General features: G+C 37.8%; 1 protein-coding gene across 1 annotated transcript in view; it reads left to right on the top strand.

Annotated features, from left to right (window-relative positions):
- Positions 1–20,921, top strand: part of THSD7A (thrombospondin type 1 domain containing 7A) — a 485,777-nt gene that overhangs the window by 293,935 nt on the left and 170,921 nt on the right. The window contains exons 5-6 of the mRNA XM_061413578.1: positions 12,938–13,093; positions 14,420–14,632. Coding sequence (XP_061269562.1) covers positions 12,938–13,093; positions 14,420–14,632 — 369 coding nt within the window. The remainder of the gene's footprint in view (positions 1–12,937; positions 13,094–14,419; positions 14,633–20,921) is intronic.

The raw sequence follows: 20,921 nt of genomic DNA, 5'->3' as shown, positions 1-20,921 counted from the left end.
CCGTAATTAAAAAGTTAAAACTAGAATATATAGCTGAGAAGAAAAGAAAGAAAAAGGTTCTCTTCTTATTTTAATCTGGACCTAAGTATTCTTTACTGGAATATTTGGGAACAACCTTATCTAAATGTATGAAATGTATTCAGTGCACCTTTTACTTGACTGTTAAACCAAGATGCAAACTAGCGCAGCCACTATGGAGAACAGTGTGGAGATTCCTTAAAAAACTGGAAATAAAACTGCCAAACGACCCAGCAATCCCACTTCTGGGCATACACACCGAGGAAACCAGAATTGAAAGAGACACATGTACCCCTATGTTCATCGCAGCACTGTTTATAATAGCCAGGACATGGAAGCAACCTAGGTGTCCATCAGCAGATGAATGGATAAGAAAGCTGAGGTACATATACACAATGGAATATTACTCAGCCATTAAAAAGAATACATTTGAATCAGTTCTAATGAGGTGGATGAAACTGGAGCCAATTATACAGAGTGAAGTAAGCCAGAAAGAAAAACACCAATACAGTGTACTAACATGGAATTTAGAAAGATGGTAACAGTAACCCTGTATGTGAGACAGCAAAAGAGACACAGATGTATAGAACTTGTCTTTTGGACTCTGTGGGAAAGGGCGAGGGTGGGATGATTTGGGAGAATGGCATTGAAATATGTATATTATCATCTGTGAAATAAATCGCCAGTCCAGGTTCGATGCATGAGACAGGGTGCTCAGGGCTGGTGCACTGGGATGACCCAGAGGGATGGGGTGGGGAGGGAGGTGGGAGGGGGGTTCAGGATGGGGAACACTTGTACACGCATGGTGGATTCATGTTGATGTATGGCAAAACCAATACAATATTGTAAAGTAATTAGCCTCCAATTAAAATAAATAAATTTATATTAAAAAAAAAAAAAATCGAGTGAGTCTAGAGGAGCTTTCCTGGTGATTCAGTAGTAAAGAATCTACCTGCCAGTGCAGGATATGTGAATTTGATCCCAGGGTCAGGAAGAGCTCCTGAAGAAGGGAAATGGCTTAGTATTTTTTTCTGGGAAATCCTAAAGTTTTTTTTTCTGGGAAATACTAAATGGCTTTAGTATTTTTTCCTGGGAAATCCCGTGGACAGAGGAGCCTGGTGGGCTACCGTCCGTGGGGTCGCAAAGAATGGAACACGACTGAGCAACTAAACAACAGCAACATAGCAAGCCTAGAGTTTAACCCCCAAAGATTAAACAGATAAATTAGATAAATGTAAATATACCACAATTTCAAACACAGGGACCATTCAAATAGCTTTGTTCTGAAACTGTCTAATATAAGAAAAAAAAATCGGATAATGTTTTGTGACCTCAGTCAAATGTTTTGATTTGATTCGAGGGGTTATCCAAACGGCAAAGACAAACAAGCACAAAGAGGAGGCGAGTTAGGTCAAACAGGATGGGCTGGGGATGAAAATCGTGCCTATCAGTTCATAAGCTGCATAGAAGCAGTGATAGGTCCATCAGATACTGAAAATATTAATCATGGTGTAGAAAATGAACTCAAGACGTGTGCTTCGTAAATAAAGTATATGTCTTGTGTTAATTTAAGAAATGATTAATCCGAAACAGTAGCTCTATAATGAATTAATCATAGCCAGAAAGGACTGGCAGTGAGCTTCAAAGTACATTAAATACTGAGAGATAATTCTCAACCATCATTTTAAATATGGTTGCAAAATTGATTAAAGTGTAAGTACATTATCTTACAAACAATGCCTTCTATTATTAAAAAGAAAATAGGTTTCATGTCCTCATTAACTATAGCAGCCTATGAAAGATAAAAGAAATTTTCTGTGATAAAGTTTAGTACAAGAACATCTTCAAAAAGCTTTAAGCAGTTGCTGATACAAGTAAAATTTGATTAATTTTCAGAATAAAGCAAAGACTTTATTTGCTTGACATAAGTTCTTTATTGTGCCTCTAGGTGACATGTAAGTGGATGTGGAGTAGACCATCAGTAGAATCTTCATGGAATTAAAAGTACTTTGGTTACATAGACCCTAAATTACTAACACATAATAAGAAAAACAAATCATCGTTGCCACTGCCATTGACCATCTAGCACCCTTGGGCTAAAGGTTCCCAATACAATGGCAGGGCTTTGCACAGAGTTGGCATCTAATACATATTTTAACACATTGAACAAAATAAGAACAAAGGAAAGGAAAGCCATTTGTAACTGATTTTATTTATAGATCTTTGGAATCTCTTTCATTATCAGGCACCTTTGTATTTAATAATGGTGTTTGGTCAGTTCCTACACAGAAACCAAGACTTAAACCCAAGAGAATTTCCCTGTAATTGTGAATTTGCAATCAAATAAGCTTGTTTGAAGAAACAATGCTATTTTAAGAAAAAGATAAGATTTTCAGGGAAGGCAATGGATAATGAATACTGTATCAGGAGACTTTATGTAAAATGCGTAGCCATTTTGCTAAATGGATGAATGAATTATTAAACCTATTGCATTTTTCTCAACCTTTAAACCTTAATATATCTTTTGAATGACTCAGAGGAGGCATATCATTGAACATACAGATTTTTTTTTTTTATGAACACACAGATTTGAAGTATGCTGGTTGTGAAATCTGTCATTTAAAATGTTTTGAGATTCAAAATATGTATTTTAATGATAAAAAGTTTAAAATAACACATTTGGTATATTTTTAGGCATTAGAACAAAACTTATTTAGCTTTAAAATTTTTGTATTAAAAAAAGATGAGAATCTAAAATGTTGCTTATTAAAATACTGAGGACTCATTTGCCAGATGAATATCACTCCCAATTTCTTCTGTCACCCCCACAGCAGTAACTAAATAGACTGTTTTAAAAAATATATTATGTCTCCTAGTCAAGTCACACTTCATATTATAGACTTCCAGGAGTTTGGGGTAAAAAATGGGGGAAGAACATGTCTTCTACTAATTGTCATATTATAGTATATAGCAAAATGGGTCAGGGCATAGTTGCTAAAGTCAGATATCAGCTCCCACTAATTAGCTGTGTGACCTTAGGCAAGTTACTTAATCTCTGTGTGCCTCAGTTTCCTCATCTTCAAACTTGAGGTTACTACAGTTGTACCTACTTCATGAGATTGCTGTGATGATTAAAAGAATTTAGTGAATTCAATTTAAGTATCTACTATTATTATCAATATAAGTATAGAACATCCCATGTTAATAGTAATTTACTAATAATTGGATATCCAGTTCTTGATACCTTGTAGAATGAAAATTTAGTTTCATTCCCAACTGATGTTTGAAAGTCACATTAATTTTCACTCATTGGCCACAAAGGCTGATGTTGGATTATCTTGATAGCCTCATTTTACTGTTATGACTTCCCTGGTGCCTCAGACGGTAAAGAATCCACTTGCAATGCAGGAGAACCATTTTTAGTCCTTGGGTTGGGAACATCCCCTGAAGAAGGGAATGGCTACCCTCTCCAATATTCTTGCCTGGAGAATTCTATGGACAGAGGAGCCTGGTTGGCCACAGGGATCATGAAGACTTGGACATGACTGAGCAACTGTCACTTTCCCTGTTATGACATATATACATAATATTAATAATCCGCATTAAGTGTATTTTAATACATTATGGCCTATTTTAGATGTATTCGCCTGTGTGTGTGTGTGTGTGTGTGTGTGTGTGTGTTTACTGAAACTTTCTCATTTATCCTTCCAAGATCACTTCGGGTAGTACTTAGAAGTACACACTGAAGATCATGGAGCCAGACTGCATGAATGTGGATCTAACTCTCTTTCTTAGATATATGACTTTGGGAAAGTTACTTAACCTTTCCATACTCAGTTTCCCCATTTGGGAATAATTATCCACCACCACCACCCCAAAGAGAGATAACTGAAATACCTATCCCATGGGGTTTTGTGAAAATTATATGACTTAATATTTGTTAAGTACTTGGGGGACCATAACATTGCCTGCTGCTGCTGCTGCTGCTGCTGCTGCTGCTGCTGCTAAGTCGCTTCAGTCGTGTCTGTCTCTGTGCGACCCCATAGACGGCAGCCCACCAGGCTCCACCGTCCCTGGGATTCTCCAGGCAAGAACACTGGAATGGGTTGCCATTTCCTTCTCCAATGCATGAAAGAGAAAAGTGAAAGTGAAATCACTCAGTCGTGTCTGACTCTTCGCGACCCCATGGACTGCAGCCTAATAGGCTCCTCCGTCCAGGGATTTTCCAGGCAAGAGTACTGGAGTGGGGTGCCATTGCCTTCTCCGTAACATTGCCTAGCACATAGTAAATGCCAGTAAGCATTTGTTATTAAATAAGTCATATGCACTCCATCCACAGGTGGGGCTTCTATTCTAAATCTGATGTTTGACATTCCTTGCTTTTTCTTACATATTTTACCTGTCCATGCTTTTCAGCCAGAGACCACCAGGAACATATTTGTGTTTGAACAAGTTGGATTTATTACTTTTTGCAGCAAGGATGCACTCACACTTGGGCAAAGCCATGGCATCTCAGTAGGAGTGTCAGAAAGCACTTATATTAGCATTTGGGCTTCAGTTAAGTAATTATTTTAGGGGAGTTTAAATAAGTGGACTTTGCTACGGATTGAATGCTATAAGGAGGCAGGTGTGATTCTATAAACAGGTTTATCTTAACCTTACTGGAAAGTAGCAAAGACTAGAGGGAGACCAAAACTGTAATAGATAAAGAGGCAAACCTCACTCTTAATTAGCTGGGACATGGGAATAGTTGATATTTTGGTGGTTCCTATGGTGACCTTGTTTTCACTTAGACAATGAAGTAGTCTTATTTTTTGTCGTACTCCATCAGAGCCTAGCTGAAAAGACCAAGCCAGTTCACAGACAATGGTGGCCACTCCCTCTTTTTCAGACACATATTTATCCCCAAACATGATGATAATGCTTGCTTTTTAAAACTTTATATGAGTAGTATCATTTTGTATATATTCTTCTTTGGTTTGTTTTCTTCCCACTGATACACTTGTGCATTTCATCTTAGTGGTAATTGTACTATAGTTTATTTGCACCTCTGTATAACATTGTATTGACACAGTAGTATGGACACCATCATTTAAAATCCATTCCCTTTTTGTTGGACACCTGAGTGTTATTCCTAGATATTTTCAGTTATAAACAATGCTGCAATGACAATTCTTGTAAATATTTCCTGAGGTAAATGATGTCTGATGACTTTTTCCAAGGTGTATACCTGGGAGTAAGCCTGTCTTCAAACATTTGAGAAGAATATTCCAAGTTATTTTCCCAAATGTTGAAAACAACATAGTTTTCTAGAAGTGGTGTTTAACTGTTGTGGCTGCTTCACATCTTCTTCAGCGCTTGGTTTGGCAAACATATAAGTTTTTGGATAAACTAGTAGATATAAAATGTCATTTCAGATTTTATTTTTCTATTAACCCACATAGTCTTTGACTTTTAGTGGTCTATCCTCTTGTATTCATTTCTTCCATCTTATTCTCTTTGTTCCATTTTTTTCTGTTTCTTTGTTTCTTCTTTCTTGCCTTCCTTTAAATGTATTACAACAGTTTTGTTATTGTTATGTTGTTTCCCTTGGTTTAGAAGTTATATATTCTGATCCTATTTATATAAAGAGATTACCTTAAAATATTAAAGTCCAGACCCAAATGAATATAATCTATAATTAATATGCTAACCTTGCCAAGGGCTGTAAACTATTTTACCTCTGAGTACCTTTCACCAGCTTACATATTATATAGTCTTGTATTTTATTTCTATATTGCTATTTGTAACTGTCTGTATTAGATTTCTATAACTACTATAACAAATGACCACAAACTGAATGTTTTATCTTCTAGTTCTGTAGGTCAGAAGTCTGACATGGGTCTCACTTGACTAAAATCAGGGCTTTGGTAGAGCCATATTCCTTTCTAGAGGCTCTAATGAACACTTGTTTCCTTGCTCATTCGGATTGTTGGCAGAATTCAGTTTTCCGCATTTGGAGAACCAAGATCTCTGTTTCCTGGTTAGTTGTTAGTTGGGGACTGTCCCCAGCTTCTAGAGACCATATTCTTTGGCTTTTATCCCTTTCCTCCAAAGACAGAAATGGCAAATCCTCTCATGCTTTGAAACTCTGCTCTTCCTTATCCCATCTCTCCTTTCTGACCAGCTGGGAAAGGTTCTCTGCTTTTCAGGACTCATGTGGTTAGATTAGGCTGATTTCAATAATCCAGGATACTTTCCTCATCTCAGGGCTTGAACCCTGAATCACATCTGTAAAGTCCTTTTTCCCATTAAGATAATGTATTCACAGATTCCAAGGATTAAGGCATACGATCTTTAGGAGACCACTGTTCTGCCTTCCACACTCTCTGTTTAAACATCAATTATGCTTTTACAGTTAGTGTTTGCTCTTACTCACGTTTAATATTTTCTTTGGTCACTGTTCCATCTGCCATCTTAGTCCCTGCTTTTCTGTTCACTTCCCTTTGTATGAGAAAAAAATCTTTTAGAAATGTCGTTAATGATGGCCTGTTTAGTTAAACTTGCATGTTCTGACTGAAAATGCCCTCCTTTGTCCCTGGTAATTAAAGAAATCTAGATATGCAGGTTCGATGACTTAGGATCAGTAATGCCCCAAAGGAAAGGCCAGCTTTAGGATTCTGGTACTATACAGGATTTGTGCTCTGGATCTGGGGAATCATTTGAGGATTTTCCTTTCTTATGATCCCAGTTATAAAGTTGAAAAGTTTTATTTTTAAAATAACATATAGGCTTCTGCTTCCAGGAAGATAGAGAAGATGTAATTTTTCCTAATTCTCTCACTAAATTAAAAAAAAAAAAAATCCTTTAGTAAACAGACCATAAAATGACTCTGAAAGATGGAGAAGGAGGCAGACAAGCTAGAGATTTTAAAACTCAAGAAAAGACAAATGCTGAGTTCCCTTGGTGTATCTTTTCCTCCCATGTCTCAGACGTGGAGTGAGAGAAGAAAATCACCCAGAAACGCCTGTGGGAGCAGATTTTGAAAGGATCCAGCAGATACCTATTCAGGCAATGTTAGAATTTGCTTCCAACACCATATGAAAATTAAAATGTATTCTCTATCTATAAAAAACTAAACATGTAAGAAGGAATGACACTGGTTGGTAGAGTGGATTAAAAAATATGACCCAACTATACACATTCAACAAGAAACCTCAAATATAGCAATAGCCCAGGTTGAGAGTAAATAATGAAAAACAATAAATCATGAAAATATTATTCAAAGAAAAGCAGGAATGGGGTATATTACTATCAGACAAATTAGATGTCAAAGCAAAGAAAATTACCAGAAAACTACTGTAACTTACTGAATATGGAACAGGAAACTTCTATCCAGACAGCAGTAAAAGAAGGAACAAACAGCAAGCTAGTAGGACCAAAAGGAAGCTGCAGCCCAAAATCCCTCATAAATACAGATACAGAATCCCATAGCAAAATATTAGCCAACAGAATTCAATTATACATTCCAAGAATTGAAGACTGGGACCAAGTACAGTTTACTCAGGGAAACATGGCCAGTTCAGTATTGGAAAAATCAGTTCATATAATCCACCACGTTAACAGCCTAATGAGCAAAAGTTCACACGATAATATCAGTCAGTGGGGAAAAAGAACTGAGCAAAATTTACCATCCATTTATCATAAAAACTGTCAGAAAAATAGGACTAGAGAGAAACATCCTCGACTTGGTAAAGATCATGTACCAAAACCTATAGCTAATGTTATACTTAATGGCGGAAGACTGAATTCTTTCCCTGTAAGATTAAGAACAAAGTGGATGTAGGCAGTCTTTGTAGCTACATCACTCTAATCTCTCTCTACTTTACGGCAGTTCCTTTTTTTCTGTGTGTCGTCACATGGCCTTCTCATAAGGACAACAGTCATTGGATTTAATTAAGACTTACCTGAGTCCAGTAGGACCTCATTAGCTAATTATTGCAGTGACCCTATATCCAAATAAGGTCATGTTCTGAGCTTCTGCTAAGTCACTTCAGTCGTGTCCGACTCTGTGCGACCCCATAGACGGCAGCCCCCCGGGCTCCCCCATCCCTGGGATTCTCCAGGCAAGAACACTGGAGTGGGTTGCCATTTCCTTCTCCAATGCATGAAAGTGAAGTTGCTCAGTCGTGTCTGACTCTTAGCAACCCCACAGACTGCAGCCTAGCAGGCTCCACCGTCCATGGGCTTCTAGAAGACACGAATTTGAGGCAGGGTGGAGAGGGAAATACTATTCGACCCAGTACATGTACCCTAGGTGTATCAATATCAATATTCTGGTTGTGGTATTACACTATAGTTTTGTGAGATCTAATGGGAGAAACTGGGTAAAGGATATGTAGGATCTCTGTGAAATTACAATTTCATGTGAATCTATACTTATCTCAGAATAAGGCACTTAATTTGAAAAAAATTACATATTCACTATTCTTAGGGATTATACAAAGAGTATATTTTCACAATACCATATTGGCCTCATTACTGGAAACAAATGATTAAGTTTATCTCCTATAAGGAATTTTTGTCTATTGTAATCTCTATACAAATGCAAAATGTTTCAGACCTACAAAAATTGCTAAGTCTAGAAAATAAAATTCTTTTATGACCTTGTGAAGCATACAGAGTACATATAATTATTTTTTTTAATTTTATTTTATTTTTAAACTTTACATAATTGTAAAAACCCTTTAAATCATATGAGAACAATAAAATATCTCCTTTATTTTCAAGAGATCAACAATAAGACTTTAAAAAATCTAATGTATACTTCTTTGGACCTTATACTGGAAGAACAGTTTCTTAATAATTTCTAATAAAATTATATAAGAATGATGACTGGGCCATGCTAAAAAATTCATTTCTCAGTGTTTGAGAATAAGGGATCAGCAATAAATGCTATATTATGTAATATAAAACTGTAGGAGTTATATCTCACAGATTAATCTAGAACCTAATAAGATCTCCTGTGTCTGTTCTTTACTTCATTATTGAATCACACTGAATTCAGATAAATCTTGAGCCATTGCAAAAAATAAAAAAAGACAGCTTTTGAAGAGTTCGGCTCATACCTGTGATTTACATTAATCAGCATATACTGTTTGAAGGCATAGAGTTGACTCTGCTGAACCTATGTTTCTCACTACCCAAACCTCCTCTTACTTTCCCTGATGGTTTCATCCTGGTTACCTCCACTGGTCAGTCTGTATATTGGGCATGAGGCTTGAAGTGGTAGCCCCAATTTGCCACCTCTTTGTATGCCAGGGAAGGTGTAAGACAGAACCCAATCAGTTAGATCAACAATTGTGTGATTCATATTTGTAAAACTGGCTGAATACATTTATTTACAGTATCTTTTTTTAAATAAAAAAACTGAAAATGCAAAACAAATCAAAACAAAACAGCATATACCGGATAAGAAAATCTACAGTGAAAATCATCAAAGAAATAGAATCATACACAAATACATATTCTCCACTGTGTTTATTTGATTAATGAAAGATAGATAGAAAGTTGTCTGTGAAATTGAGGCTTTTATCAATGGAAAAAAATGCACAGTGTGAAAGTTGTGAATTAAGTTTTATTTGGGGCAAAATGAGGGCTATAGCCCAGGAGACAGCATTTTAGATACCTCTGAGAAACCTCCAAAGAGGTAGGGGAGAAGGTCAGTGTGTGTGTGTGTATGTGTGTGTGTGTGTATATATATATATATAAAATTTTGATGAAGGAAATACGTGCGATCAGGCACACATTTTTTGCAGAAGGTTGCTGCTAATCATAAGGAGCAGATGTCACTCTAAAGGATTTTAGTGTTTTTCTAGATATGAGGAGATGCAAGAAGTGGGCTCATAAAATCTTCTGAAGCTATCTATCTGAAAGCCTGTCCTGTTAGTTTTACCCAGAGCACAGAGTGCCTCCTTCTGGATCTCCACACTGAACCCCTTTCAGAGTGTGTTGAAGGTCAGCTGTCACAGCAGCTTGTGTTTAATCCTTGAAGAGGAAGATGGCAAGTGCCAATTTTTAGTTGGCACTGTTTTTCAAGAACTGTATTATCTCTGTGCTGAGTTGGCCAGCTTAGCAGAAGATTGTTAAGCATATTTTGCTTCAAGAAATACTTCCTTAAGCCTTTATTCATCATATTTCTTTTAGTAGTTAAAGAATTGTGAGTTATTATTCTTCTTTGTTTACTCAAAATACACCGTTAAAATTAAACTTTAGAAAAATGGCCAGGAATTAATGTTTTTATCTGTTTCCTTAATTAAAAAAAAAAAACAAAAAACCTTGTTTCCTCCTAAAGTTTTCAACTTTCTATATAAAATAAATTTCTTCAGGCTTTAATAGTTCTCACAATTGTATACTTTCCAACTCTAATATCCAAAACTGTATGATAACACCGAACCATAAAGTTACTTTTAGTTCACTGAAAATAAAACACAGAGACTTTTCAAGTAAGTATACATATAAGCATTAATTTAAATCTGCCTGCAATGCAGGAGACCAGGATTTGATCCCTGAGTCACAAAGATCCCCTGGAGAAGGGAACGGCCATCAACTCCAGTACTCTTGCCTGGAGAATCCCATGGACAGAGGAGCCTGGTGGGCTACAGTCCATGGGGTCACAAAGAGTCAGACATGATTGAAGGACTAAAACTTTCACTGAAAGATTCCACAAATGAAGGAATTACGTTAACTTGAAGTTGTAGGAGTTTTTCTATGTATTATAGACTTACGTTAGTCAAGGTTCTCTGGAGAAACAGAACCAATAGGTTGTATATAAGTACATTATAGGAATCAGCTCCCAGAATCCTGGGAAGAAGGCCACTGGTGTACTTTCTGGTTTCCCAGAACCAGGAACTCTGATGTCCAAGAGCAGAAGATAGATATCCCAGATGAAAAAGAGGAAAAATGGACCTTCCTTCACTTTTTTGTTCTATTCAGACCTCAGTGGGTTGAATGATGCCCCACCCACAGTGGTGAGGAAAGTCTGCTTTAGTCTACTGATTCAAATGCCAGTCTCTTCCAGAAGTGACCTCACAGACACACCCAGAAACAGTGCTTCACCTTCCCTTAGCCCAGGCAAGTTGCTACATGAAATCAACCATCCCAAGATTCTTATGCCTGTAAGAATATTAAAAACAAATCATTTTATGTGAGATACATATTATCAGTGTCATTTTTTTTTATATTCAGACAAATGAAGCATTTATTTCTGTATTTTCTGTCATTACTGTGCCAAGGTCTTTCACTGTTGGAAAGCAATCCAGTTAATCATTTTTGGCTTTGGCTAATGTTACGATGCAAATTAGTAACAATTCTGATAAACCTAAGTGAGAATGCTCATGGTGCTCATGTTAAGCAAGTTAGGGGTGCCCAGTCATTTATTTTCACTTCATTGTGTATGGGAGGGGAGAAGGGGAGGGCTATGACTCAGAAGGGAGGGAAATAAGTACTTCTTGGAGGAAAACTCTGTAGAATATTTTTCAGAACTGAAAAATGTGGCAGAAAGAGGAGTTAATATACTAGCCTTTATGATTGTGTCTGTTTCTGTATGTAGAAAGTTGAGGGATATGCAAGTACCTAAGTTTGCTTTAATATTTAAACTACAAGTAGATATATTGAATATTTTTATTTAAAAGTTGGGATATTATAGTTTAAAATATTTTATTTTCTCTATGAACATCTATATGCAATCCCATGTACTTGGAATTTGATAGTCCTTAACGTGGGCTTCCCTGCTGGTTCAGCTGGTAAAGAATTTGCCTGCAATGCGGAGGACCTGGGTTCAATGGGTTGGGATGATCCCCTGGAGAAGGGAAAGGCTACCCACTCCAGTATTCTGGCCTGAAGAATTCCATGGACTGTATTGTCCATGGGGTCACAAAGAGTCGAACACTACTGAGTGATTTTCACTTCACTTTTACATAAAGAACCTAAGAGTTAAATCTCTTATTATGTCAGGCTTTTTGTGCTACATGGATGGGCTTTTCAGAGTACCAGACTATAACAGAAGCTAGCTGTCATTAAAGGAAATGTGTGTCTAAGACATTTGCTTCTTTAAATTTTTATGACAGTAGTAAACTTGATTCTCTTCTGATGTCTTTATAGCTTCAAGTATCTTTCTCACTTAGTCATTTTTAACCAGAACTATGGACACCATCTGACATTAACTGTCAAATGTATGTGTTGTACAAAATAGCCAAATTGCAGTCATCAAAGGAAGAAAGAAGCATGGGCTAGCAGTATTAATCCACAGTTCATTGATCAACTCATGAACATACATGGACAGTTATAAATTAGTCCCTTTAGCAGTTCTGAGCTTTGGATCACATACGCAGGTGCTGTACTCTTGAAAGTTCTGAAAAGTACCTGGTGAGTCATGCAGTTGGAGATACAGATGCCCCATTTGGTCCTTCATCATATCCACCAGGTACCTTTCTGTGGGCCAAAACAGAGACTATTGTGCCACAAGGCACTCAGTGGAGATTTTCCATAGACATTTATTTCCCCTCCTACTCTGTTCAGTCCTCCAAAGTAAATTCTACATTTTTAGAATCTGACTATAAAATTTTAGAAATAAAATTAGCCAAAAGTATTGTTTTATTGGCTAGGAATATTAGACTCAGCATTATTAATTGCATAGTGGTGAAGCTGAAGATTAAACAGTTTTAGGACTTCTAGCCCAGTTTCCTTTGATGACACCACATTGCTTCCTTTTCCCCCTTCTCCTTCTCCTTTTATTCTCAGGATGGAGCTGAGAAGCATTGAAGTAATGTCTTTGTGACACTTCTCTAAGCATTTTTCCTTCTTCATACACATAGAAGAATCATATTATTGACCAGTACTATGTTTAATGCTTAAGGGATCTCTCTTTGTCTCCAAACAGCCCCAAAACCAGTGGACTTGAAATCATGCACTGGCCCTGTCCCCAACACGACACAGCTGTGCCACATTCCCTGTCCTATTGAATGTGAGGTTTCACCTTGGACAGCTTGGGGACCTTGTACTTATGAAAACTGTAATGACCAGCAAGGCAAAAAAGGTATGTAATACTAAAATGGCATGCTTGAAACTCCCATCAATGGAGTAAAACCATGAATTATTAACAAATGCTGCTGCGTGTTCCTGTGATCATTTGTTGACAGTATTTTCTAGAATGGCTAAAGAGTACTGATTACAAAAGAAGTATAAACCCACTCTGGTAATGACACCAGAAGATAAAAACTGCAGAATGTAGGCGATATGCTTATTATTTTAGACAACAGATGGAGAACATCTAAGGCAGTTGGTGCAGTGGTTAAGATGAGCTATGGTGTCATACTGACCTGAATTGGGAAACCTGTTCTGTCCTCTACAGTTTAGATAAGTTAATTACTGTAAGTCTTTATCCCCTCATCTGTAAAAGTGATGTAATCTGATCTGGCACCCATGTTTTCTTTAAAGATCCAAGGAGATAAAACATAAAGCATTTATTTCATTGCCTGACCCATAGCTAGTACCTAATAAATAGAACTCCTTATTATTTTAAGATGAGAAAATAATGACTATTACTTTTATGATGCAAATGTTATATCTGAAAGAAGTAAAATAAATGCAGTTGTTTCTCATGTGGTAGGCACGGTAGAGTGATTTTTCACATGATCTAGTAACTGAAAACACTTTTCTATTTTGTGTCAAAGGACAGCTTTCTAGTGATTCTAGTATGTTCACTTAGTAATGGACAGACTTACTAATTTTGTCATACAGTGTCAGACAAGGCAACACTTAGGTGCTATTAAAGCACAGAGCAGGTCTTTGAATACTCCTCATTAGAACCCAGATGGATTATATCCCTAATTCAAATTTCTGGGGAGTCTAAAATCAACTAAGGCTCAAAGAGACAATTTCCTGAGATCATCCAACTTCTCAGAGGTTCCTTTTCAAGTTTAACCAAATAAGCCTGTTGAGGAATTCAAAGTAATACCACTTTTATTGGGATCATGAATATTTCTGAATGGATTGAGATTTTATGGTGTCTTTGGAGATTTCATTGTCTTTGAACATTTTATAACTACAGACTTTCCAAATTAACCAAAAGCAAAATCTCCTCTCTCTTTTTCTCTCTCTCCAGCTCTTTTCTTGCTTTATTTTTACTATAGTAAACTAACACTAAAAGTCCCTCTTTGGGCATTTGTTCATTCATGTATTCATCTAATAAATTATTAATGAGCTCCCATTAAACTAGAGTTTGGGGATGGACTAGTGAATAAAGCACATATGAATTTTACCCTTTACCTTCATCCTGCTTTAACTTAGGGTTTCATTCAGCCTTCTGAAATATTCAACCCATGATGGTAACAAAGGATATTTTCCTTCCCCAACAATTCAGGTTTCAAACTGAGGAAGCGGCGCATCACCAATGAGCCCACTGGAGGCTCTGGAGGCACTGGGAACTGCCCTCACTTACTGGAAGCCATTCCCTGTGAGGAGCCATCCTGCTATGACTGGAAAGCGGTGAGGCTTGGCGACTGTGAACCAGATAATGGCAAGGAGTGCGGTCCAGGCACGCAAGTTCAAGAGGTTGTGTGCATCAACAGTGATGGTAAGAAAGATTATCTGTCCTCCTTTTATTTTATGGTTGTTTTGTTTGGCCCTGGAGAAATACTTTTCCTTGTGTTAAAATATCATGTCTTCTCGCGGCATAGCTGGTTCTGTTTACAAACACAGAAACAGCTGCCCCTTCCATCCTTTCTTCTTTCCTTCCTCTTTCTTCTCTTTCTCTCTTTCATTTTTTCTGATGGTGGCTGTGGGGAGGGTCTTTAAACAATCACAGGGTATTTTCACTTTTAAAATAAGTAACATGCAATAAGAAGCCATCATCAAGACAAGGTGTAAAAACAATGAGAGGTAACATTTTTCTAAGATTTTTTAATTTGCCATAGAAAGTGATATGTAAATAAAGAAGAGTTGTTAGCTTTGGTTGACTTGATTTGAGAAGCCTTCATCTCCCACCCTTAGTGTGTCTTAGTAATGATTACCAAGCCATGATTCCTATTGCAGCCTAGAGTTCCTCCTGAATCAACCTTCTGAACTCTGGGACTCTCCCTTCCAGGAATGTCATAGAGCCCCCCTGGGTGAGGATTTTCCACAAAGTTCTCTTCTTGAACCATAGGAATTACCCAGGACTTTACAACTGATTTTTGTTTGATAAAATATATTGCCTTGCTCTCAGCCTTGACTGAAGATTTTTGCATCCTTTCCAAGCGTGATGCTGCTGTTTCAGGGAGATTCCCCCTGACTCTTTAGCAATCCCTGAATTACACTTAGGAAACACAGAACTCCCCCAGACGTAGTGTAAATCTCTGGCTAAAATTGTCTCTAAGGTCCCTTCCAACTCTGGAATCCTGTGACTGCACATCAGAGCAGCGTGAGCACCACGCCGCAGGGTCCCATGGATGACATTTGCCGCTGTTTACAGCATGCGCAGAAACGTTCTGGTGCCCCCGCAGGGCCACTGGAACATCTGGTAACCGTCATGATTCCTTCTATCCTATTTCCTTCCAGCAAACAGAATCTTTTCCTCCTGTGACTCAATCACTGCTCAGTAGAGAAGGATACTCTCTGGGGTAAGAGACTGACAAGCACTGCCAGGACTGAGAAATGAGCCTTTCAACTTTGAAATGTGCAGTGTTGTCTTTGTCTGGTGTCTCAGGTAGTCGAGCAGGACCGCATCAGGTAAAATCTGATCCGGCACCGGAGGCTGGAAGGTGAATGTGAAGGGGATTAGAGCTCCAGATACTTGACAGTGAATGTTGTTCTTTTCTCTGTAGATATAATTAGTTATGATACATCCTCTCTTTAGCTTGTACCCAGTTCTACTCTAAAGGGAAAGAAAAGAGGATTAACATCTAGGAGAAAGGACGCAAATGGAACGCATCCTGCTATGTCTATAAACCCACTTCAAATCCTAATTTGAATCAAATGACACTACATTACCATGTGAGTTGCTGGAAAAGCAGTAAGGGTCATATTTATTTTAGCATCATTAGTAACTCCCTTAATGATACTGCTTCTTGATTCCTTTTCCTCAATTTAAATAATTTTTCTTAACCTCCTAGAGACCTAGGGAGAAACTGGGATCCCAAGTATTATTAAAAGTATATCTGTGTGGGCTAGGATGAAAACAGCTCTAAGATGAAAAGTTAATTATGCATGGAACTTCCGGCTAAATGTTATAAAATGAAAAATCAGATCTTACATATCGCAGTGGTCTTCCTGGATGTTTGTACAAATTGAATACATTTGAAATATACTAGAGGAGCTGACTATTTTAAAAACATTAGTGGTTAATTTTGTCAGGTAAAAAAATATTTTGTAGGACAATCACTTCCCAAATTTTCTTATGGAACGTTGAGACAAGCAGACAAATGAGTTAGCTATGTCTAGTTACATTCAAAAATAATGTGTCATAATCTGAAATACAAGTTGATAACTCAGTATACATAAGGCAGATTTCACTTTGTCCACCAAACAAAGACAATGAATTTTAAAAGGTAAGAAATGTGTTACTGAAATTCAGTTTGTTATTATTGTTCTTTATCAGGACATCTCCTCTGTCATTATGTTTTACTCCCTGACATATATTAGTTGTAGGGCAACTCAATACTTTAGCTGGCTTAACTCCAGAGATGTATAAAATCAAGAGAATCTTTTATTATAAATCCTAGAGCTGTTCAAATTTATTATACCTGAAAAATAATTGCACTGCTAGAATCAGCTCAAAAGCTGGGGACCTGTAAGTGCTATATGAGTATTATCATGTGGTCATCTGGTAAAGTGTTTAGCAGCTGCATTGAATGTCATTTTGTAATTAAATCGAGCCCAGGGAATTAAAGTTGATTAGTTGTACAGACTGTACCTCTAGGCCTGTCTGTGGCTATAGATTTTGTTTTATAATTAAGTTACAGCTCAACTAGGGAAATGAGGAATTAGAGCCTGTGAATCTAACAAATAATTTTTTAAAAAAATCTTTTTTCTCCCAACTTCCTCACAAATTTCACAACTTTGTTAATGATCACAAAGTGTCTAAAGTCTCTTTTCTTCTAAATTATTCTTTACCAGGCTTTTGGGATCATTAGGATTTGTTGCTTGCTGTTACTGTTCATTTTCCCAGCTGACTTCTAAGGAGCAGGATTGGGAAAGAGTTGGAAGAACCCCCAAGAGAAGTTTTGTATAGATTCTCTGACAGAGGGGTATAACAAAAATGAGAGACAAAGGAGAACTCAAGGAGGCAATTAGCCTCTCCAGAAAGAGAGGAACGTTTTATGTGTAACAGAAAAAAAATATTACTCATAATTAAAAGACCTTCAGAAAAGCAGTGCCAGATCTCTGAGCACAAAGGCAGGAACTTTGCACCAACGGTCTGGTGTGATGGGGCAGCGGGCAAGTGGGATCCTCAAGGATGCTGAATCTGTGAGCAAACCCAGAATCTGCCTTCTTCCAGGTTTAGCAGGATTTGTCTGTGTTTTCGGAGAAGGCAATGGCACCCCACTCCAGTACTCTTGCCTGGAAAATCCCATGGATGGAGGAGCCTGGTGGGCTACAGTCCACGGGGTCACTGAGAGTCGGACACAACTGAGCGACTTCCCTTTCACTTTTCACTCTTATGCATTGGAGAAGGAAATGGCAACCCACTCCAGTGTTCTTGCCTGGAGAATCCCAGGGACAGGGGAGCCTGGTGGGCTGCCGTCTATGGGGTCGCACAGAGTCGGACACGACTGAAGCGACTTAGCAGCAGCAGCAGTCTGTGTTTTATTTAAAGGTGTAAATTGATGAGGCAAGTGTACTTTGTTTCCCAAATTGGTTCCTTAGAGACAGAAGGAAAGCAGGGCTATTAGCCTGAAAGTGAAAAATAGTCTGTAATCTTACTGATTATGTAAGGATACTATAAATCAAATATTGTTTCCATATAAGATGATATAAAATCATACTATCCATATAAAATGATGCTATCCATATTTCATTATCATGTGTTCTATTCCAGGAATCTGAATACTGATACCTTTCTGTGTGAATTTCAAAACTACTGTTTTCCTGGAGTTTCTATGCTACCTTTCTCATTTTTATCCACATGAGTAAAAGTTAACATCTAACCAGTGACACTGACATGCATGAGTCATATTCACACTTGACAGAGATTTTATGAAACCCTAAAATAATATTTTTATAGAAGTAAATCAATACAATCCCTGATTACACAGCTACTTACGTTAATGGTACAATAGTAAGAGCAGTATCCAGCCATGACCTCCAAGTGTATTATACTGTTATTGAAGCTCAATTCCTTCCTCTTCTATTAGGTAAAGTGTGTCAAAATTCAACTAACTGGGAATGTCATGATTATATAACCTTAAATTATTGCAATTCATTTGTTAAGAGTAACTGACTTACTCTAAATGTCATTAACAACAAATGTTTAACATACACCTGAACCCTGATTGTAGCACACCATTGTGTCATGCCACTGTGGTTAAAAACTATTGGATTTCTAAGAATGCCAACAGATTTTTCATGTACAAATAAAAAAAATGTACACATAATTTTAGGGCTTTCCAGGTGGCTCAGTGGTAAAGAATCTGCCTGCCAGTGCAGGAGACACAAGAGACACAGGTTCAGTCCCTGAGTTGGGAAGATCCCCTTGATTAGGAAAAGGCAACCCATTCTAGTGTTCTTGCCTGGAAAATCCCATGGATAAAGGAACCTGGCAGGCTATAGTCCATAGGGTCGCTAAGAGTCACACGTGACTGAGCGACTGAGCATACACATAAATAACATTAGATGTTTTAAGTCATCTATAGATAGATATGAGATATATGTACATAAGTATATTTTCATTATATGCAAGTATTTTTCAAATTACCCTGTAAGATGCTAGATCTGCTTTGTCAAAGGGTATCTTGGATCCCCCAGTATCAAAATCTCCTTAAGTGTGCTATAAAACCAGATTCCTGTCTTATCTACAGACTCACTTAATTACAATATATGGAGGCAAGTTCCAGAAAGCTGCATTTTATGGAGATTTCTGGATAATTCTGATGCATGCACAATGAAGTTTGTGAACCCCTGTACTAAAATGAGAACAGGATTGTTTTGGTGGAACCTAGGAACTGACTCTTTTATCCAAAGACTCCCAGCACCAAAGCAAACTGGCTGGATTTGGGTAATGCTGAAGAAGACATAAGGTTAAGACAACTAAGAGAGTAGTACTGAAGCAGGTCTTTAAAGTAAATTTTTCTGCCTGTTTTGGGAACCATTTCTGTATATCGGCAGAAGTTCCAGAAGAACAAACTGTGAAAGATGGTTGAAGATGACTCTAATATCCCAAGCACTGGCTTGTCATATGACTTCTTAATCTTTCTTAATTTTTACCACCAATTTCTTCCTCTCCCTCATGGAACAAGATATGTGTCCGCATATGAGTAGAAGGAAGGAGAGACTTGAATACTATTTCTTTCCTAAGCAGTTCATGTTGTACTTCTTTTTTCCCAGGTATTCAGTATTAAGAGGAATGTAAAACCTGGTATCCTGAAGTAAATCAGGAATAAACACCTAAAAAGTATGGAAAATTTTTGTGTCTGGAAAACAGGACTCGATATGGGGAGAAATGGGGCAAGGCTGTTCTATTTTAAGTCTTGCTGTACATACAATGTATATGCAATTTGCAAATCATGTAAATGCTGAATTAATTTGTCCAAATATATATTTATTAGAGAACAACAGTTTGGAGGGGGATAGAGGTATTTGGAAAAGAGTATAAGAGGTAAGGAGAAAATCATCCCAGGAATAGAGATTACAAAGCTTCTAGTTGAAACTAATATTTGGTCTGATTGAGAATATTCATGAGCTGCCCTAGAGACATAGACCACGTTGAGGATTGGGATGCCAACAGTTGATTAAGGATGTGCTCTCAGGGAAAGCCAGTAAGAAAATGGGGAATGAAGAAGCAAAATATTGAAAGGGGAGTGTGTTTTGGGTACCCAAGACCACCCCCAGGTCCTTAATTAAGGAGAGGAACTTATAGAACTTAGTACATGATTTATTTTATCAAAAGGACACAAAGCAAAATCAGCAAAAGAAAAAAGTGGGGGCAAAGTCTGAAGAAAACCAGGCGCAAGCATCTGAGAGTCCTCTCCCAACAAAATCACATAGGATGTGCGTCATTTTCCATCAGTGAATTGTGACATGTGTGAAGTGTTGTCTACGAGGAAAGCTCATCTGAGCCCAGGAGTCACGAGTTTGTATTGACTCAGCCATGCAGTCACCTTCTGTTTGTGTGCTGTGCTCAGTTATGTCCGACTCTTTGCTACCCCAAGGTCTAGCACACCAGACTCATCTGTCCATGTGATTTCCCAGACAAAAATACTGGAATGGGTTGCCATTTCCTCCTCCCATTGGATTTTCCTGACCCAGGGATCAAACCCCGTCTCCTGCATTGGCAGGTGGATTCTTTATCACTGAGCCACTAGGGAAAGCCTGACCTGCTAAGTAGCACATACCAAAATTGCAGACTCCCACAAGGAAAGCAGTCTTTCAGTCTAAGCAGCAATTATTTGTAAAAATGCTTTATGCACAGTGAGCAAAATTTTAATTATTTGGAGAGCATGGAAAGTGAAAGTCGCTCAGTTGTATCCAACCCTTTGCAACTCCATGGACTGTCCATGGAATTCTCCAGGCCAGAATACTGGAGAGGGTAGCCTTTCCCTTCTCCAGGGGATCTTCCCAACCCAGGAATTGAACCCAGGTCTCCCGCACTGTGGGCAGATTCTTTACCAGCTGAGCCAGAAGGGAAGCCCAAGACTACTGGAGTGGGTAGCCTATCCCTTCTCCAGGGA

The sequence above is a fragment of the Bos javanicus genome, chromosome 4 (genome assembly GCF_032452875.1).
Source record: "Bos javanicus breed banteng chromosome 4, ARS-OSU_banteng_1.0, whole genome shotgun sequence".
NCBI classification, from domain to species: Eukaryota; Metazoa; Chordata; class Mammalia; order Artiodactyla; family Bovidae; genus Bos; species Bos javanicus.
Note: the sequence above shows the minus strand (reverse complement) of the source record. Positions and strands in the feature narration are given on the sequence as shown.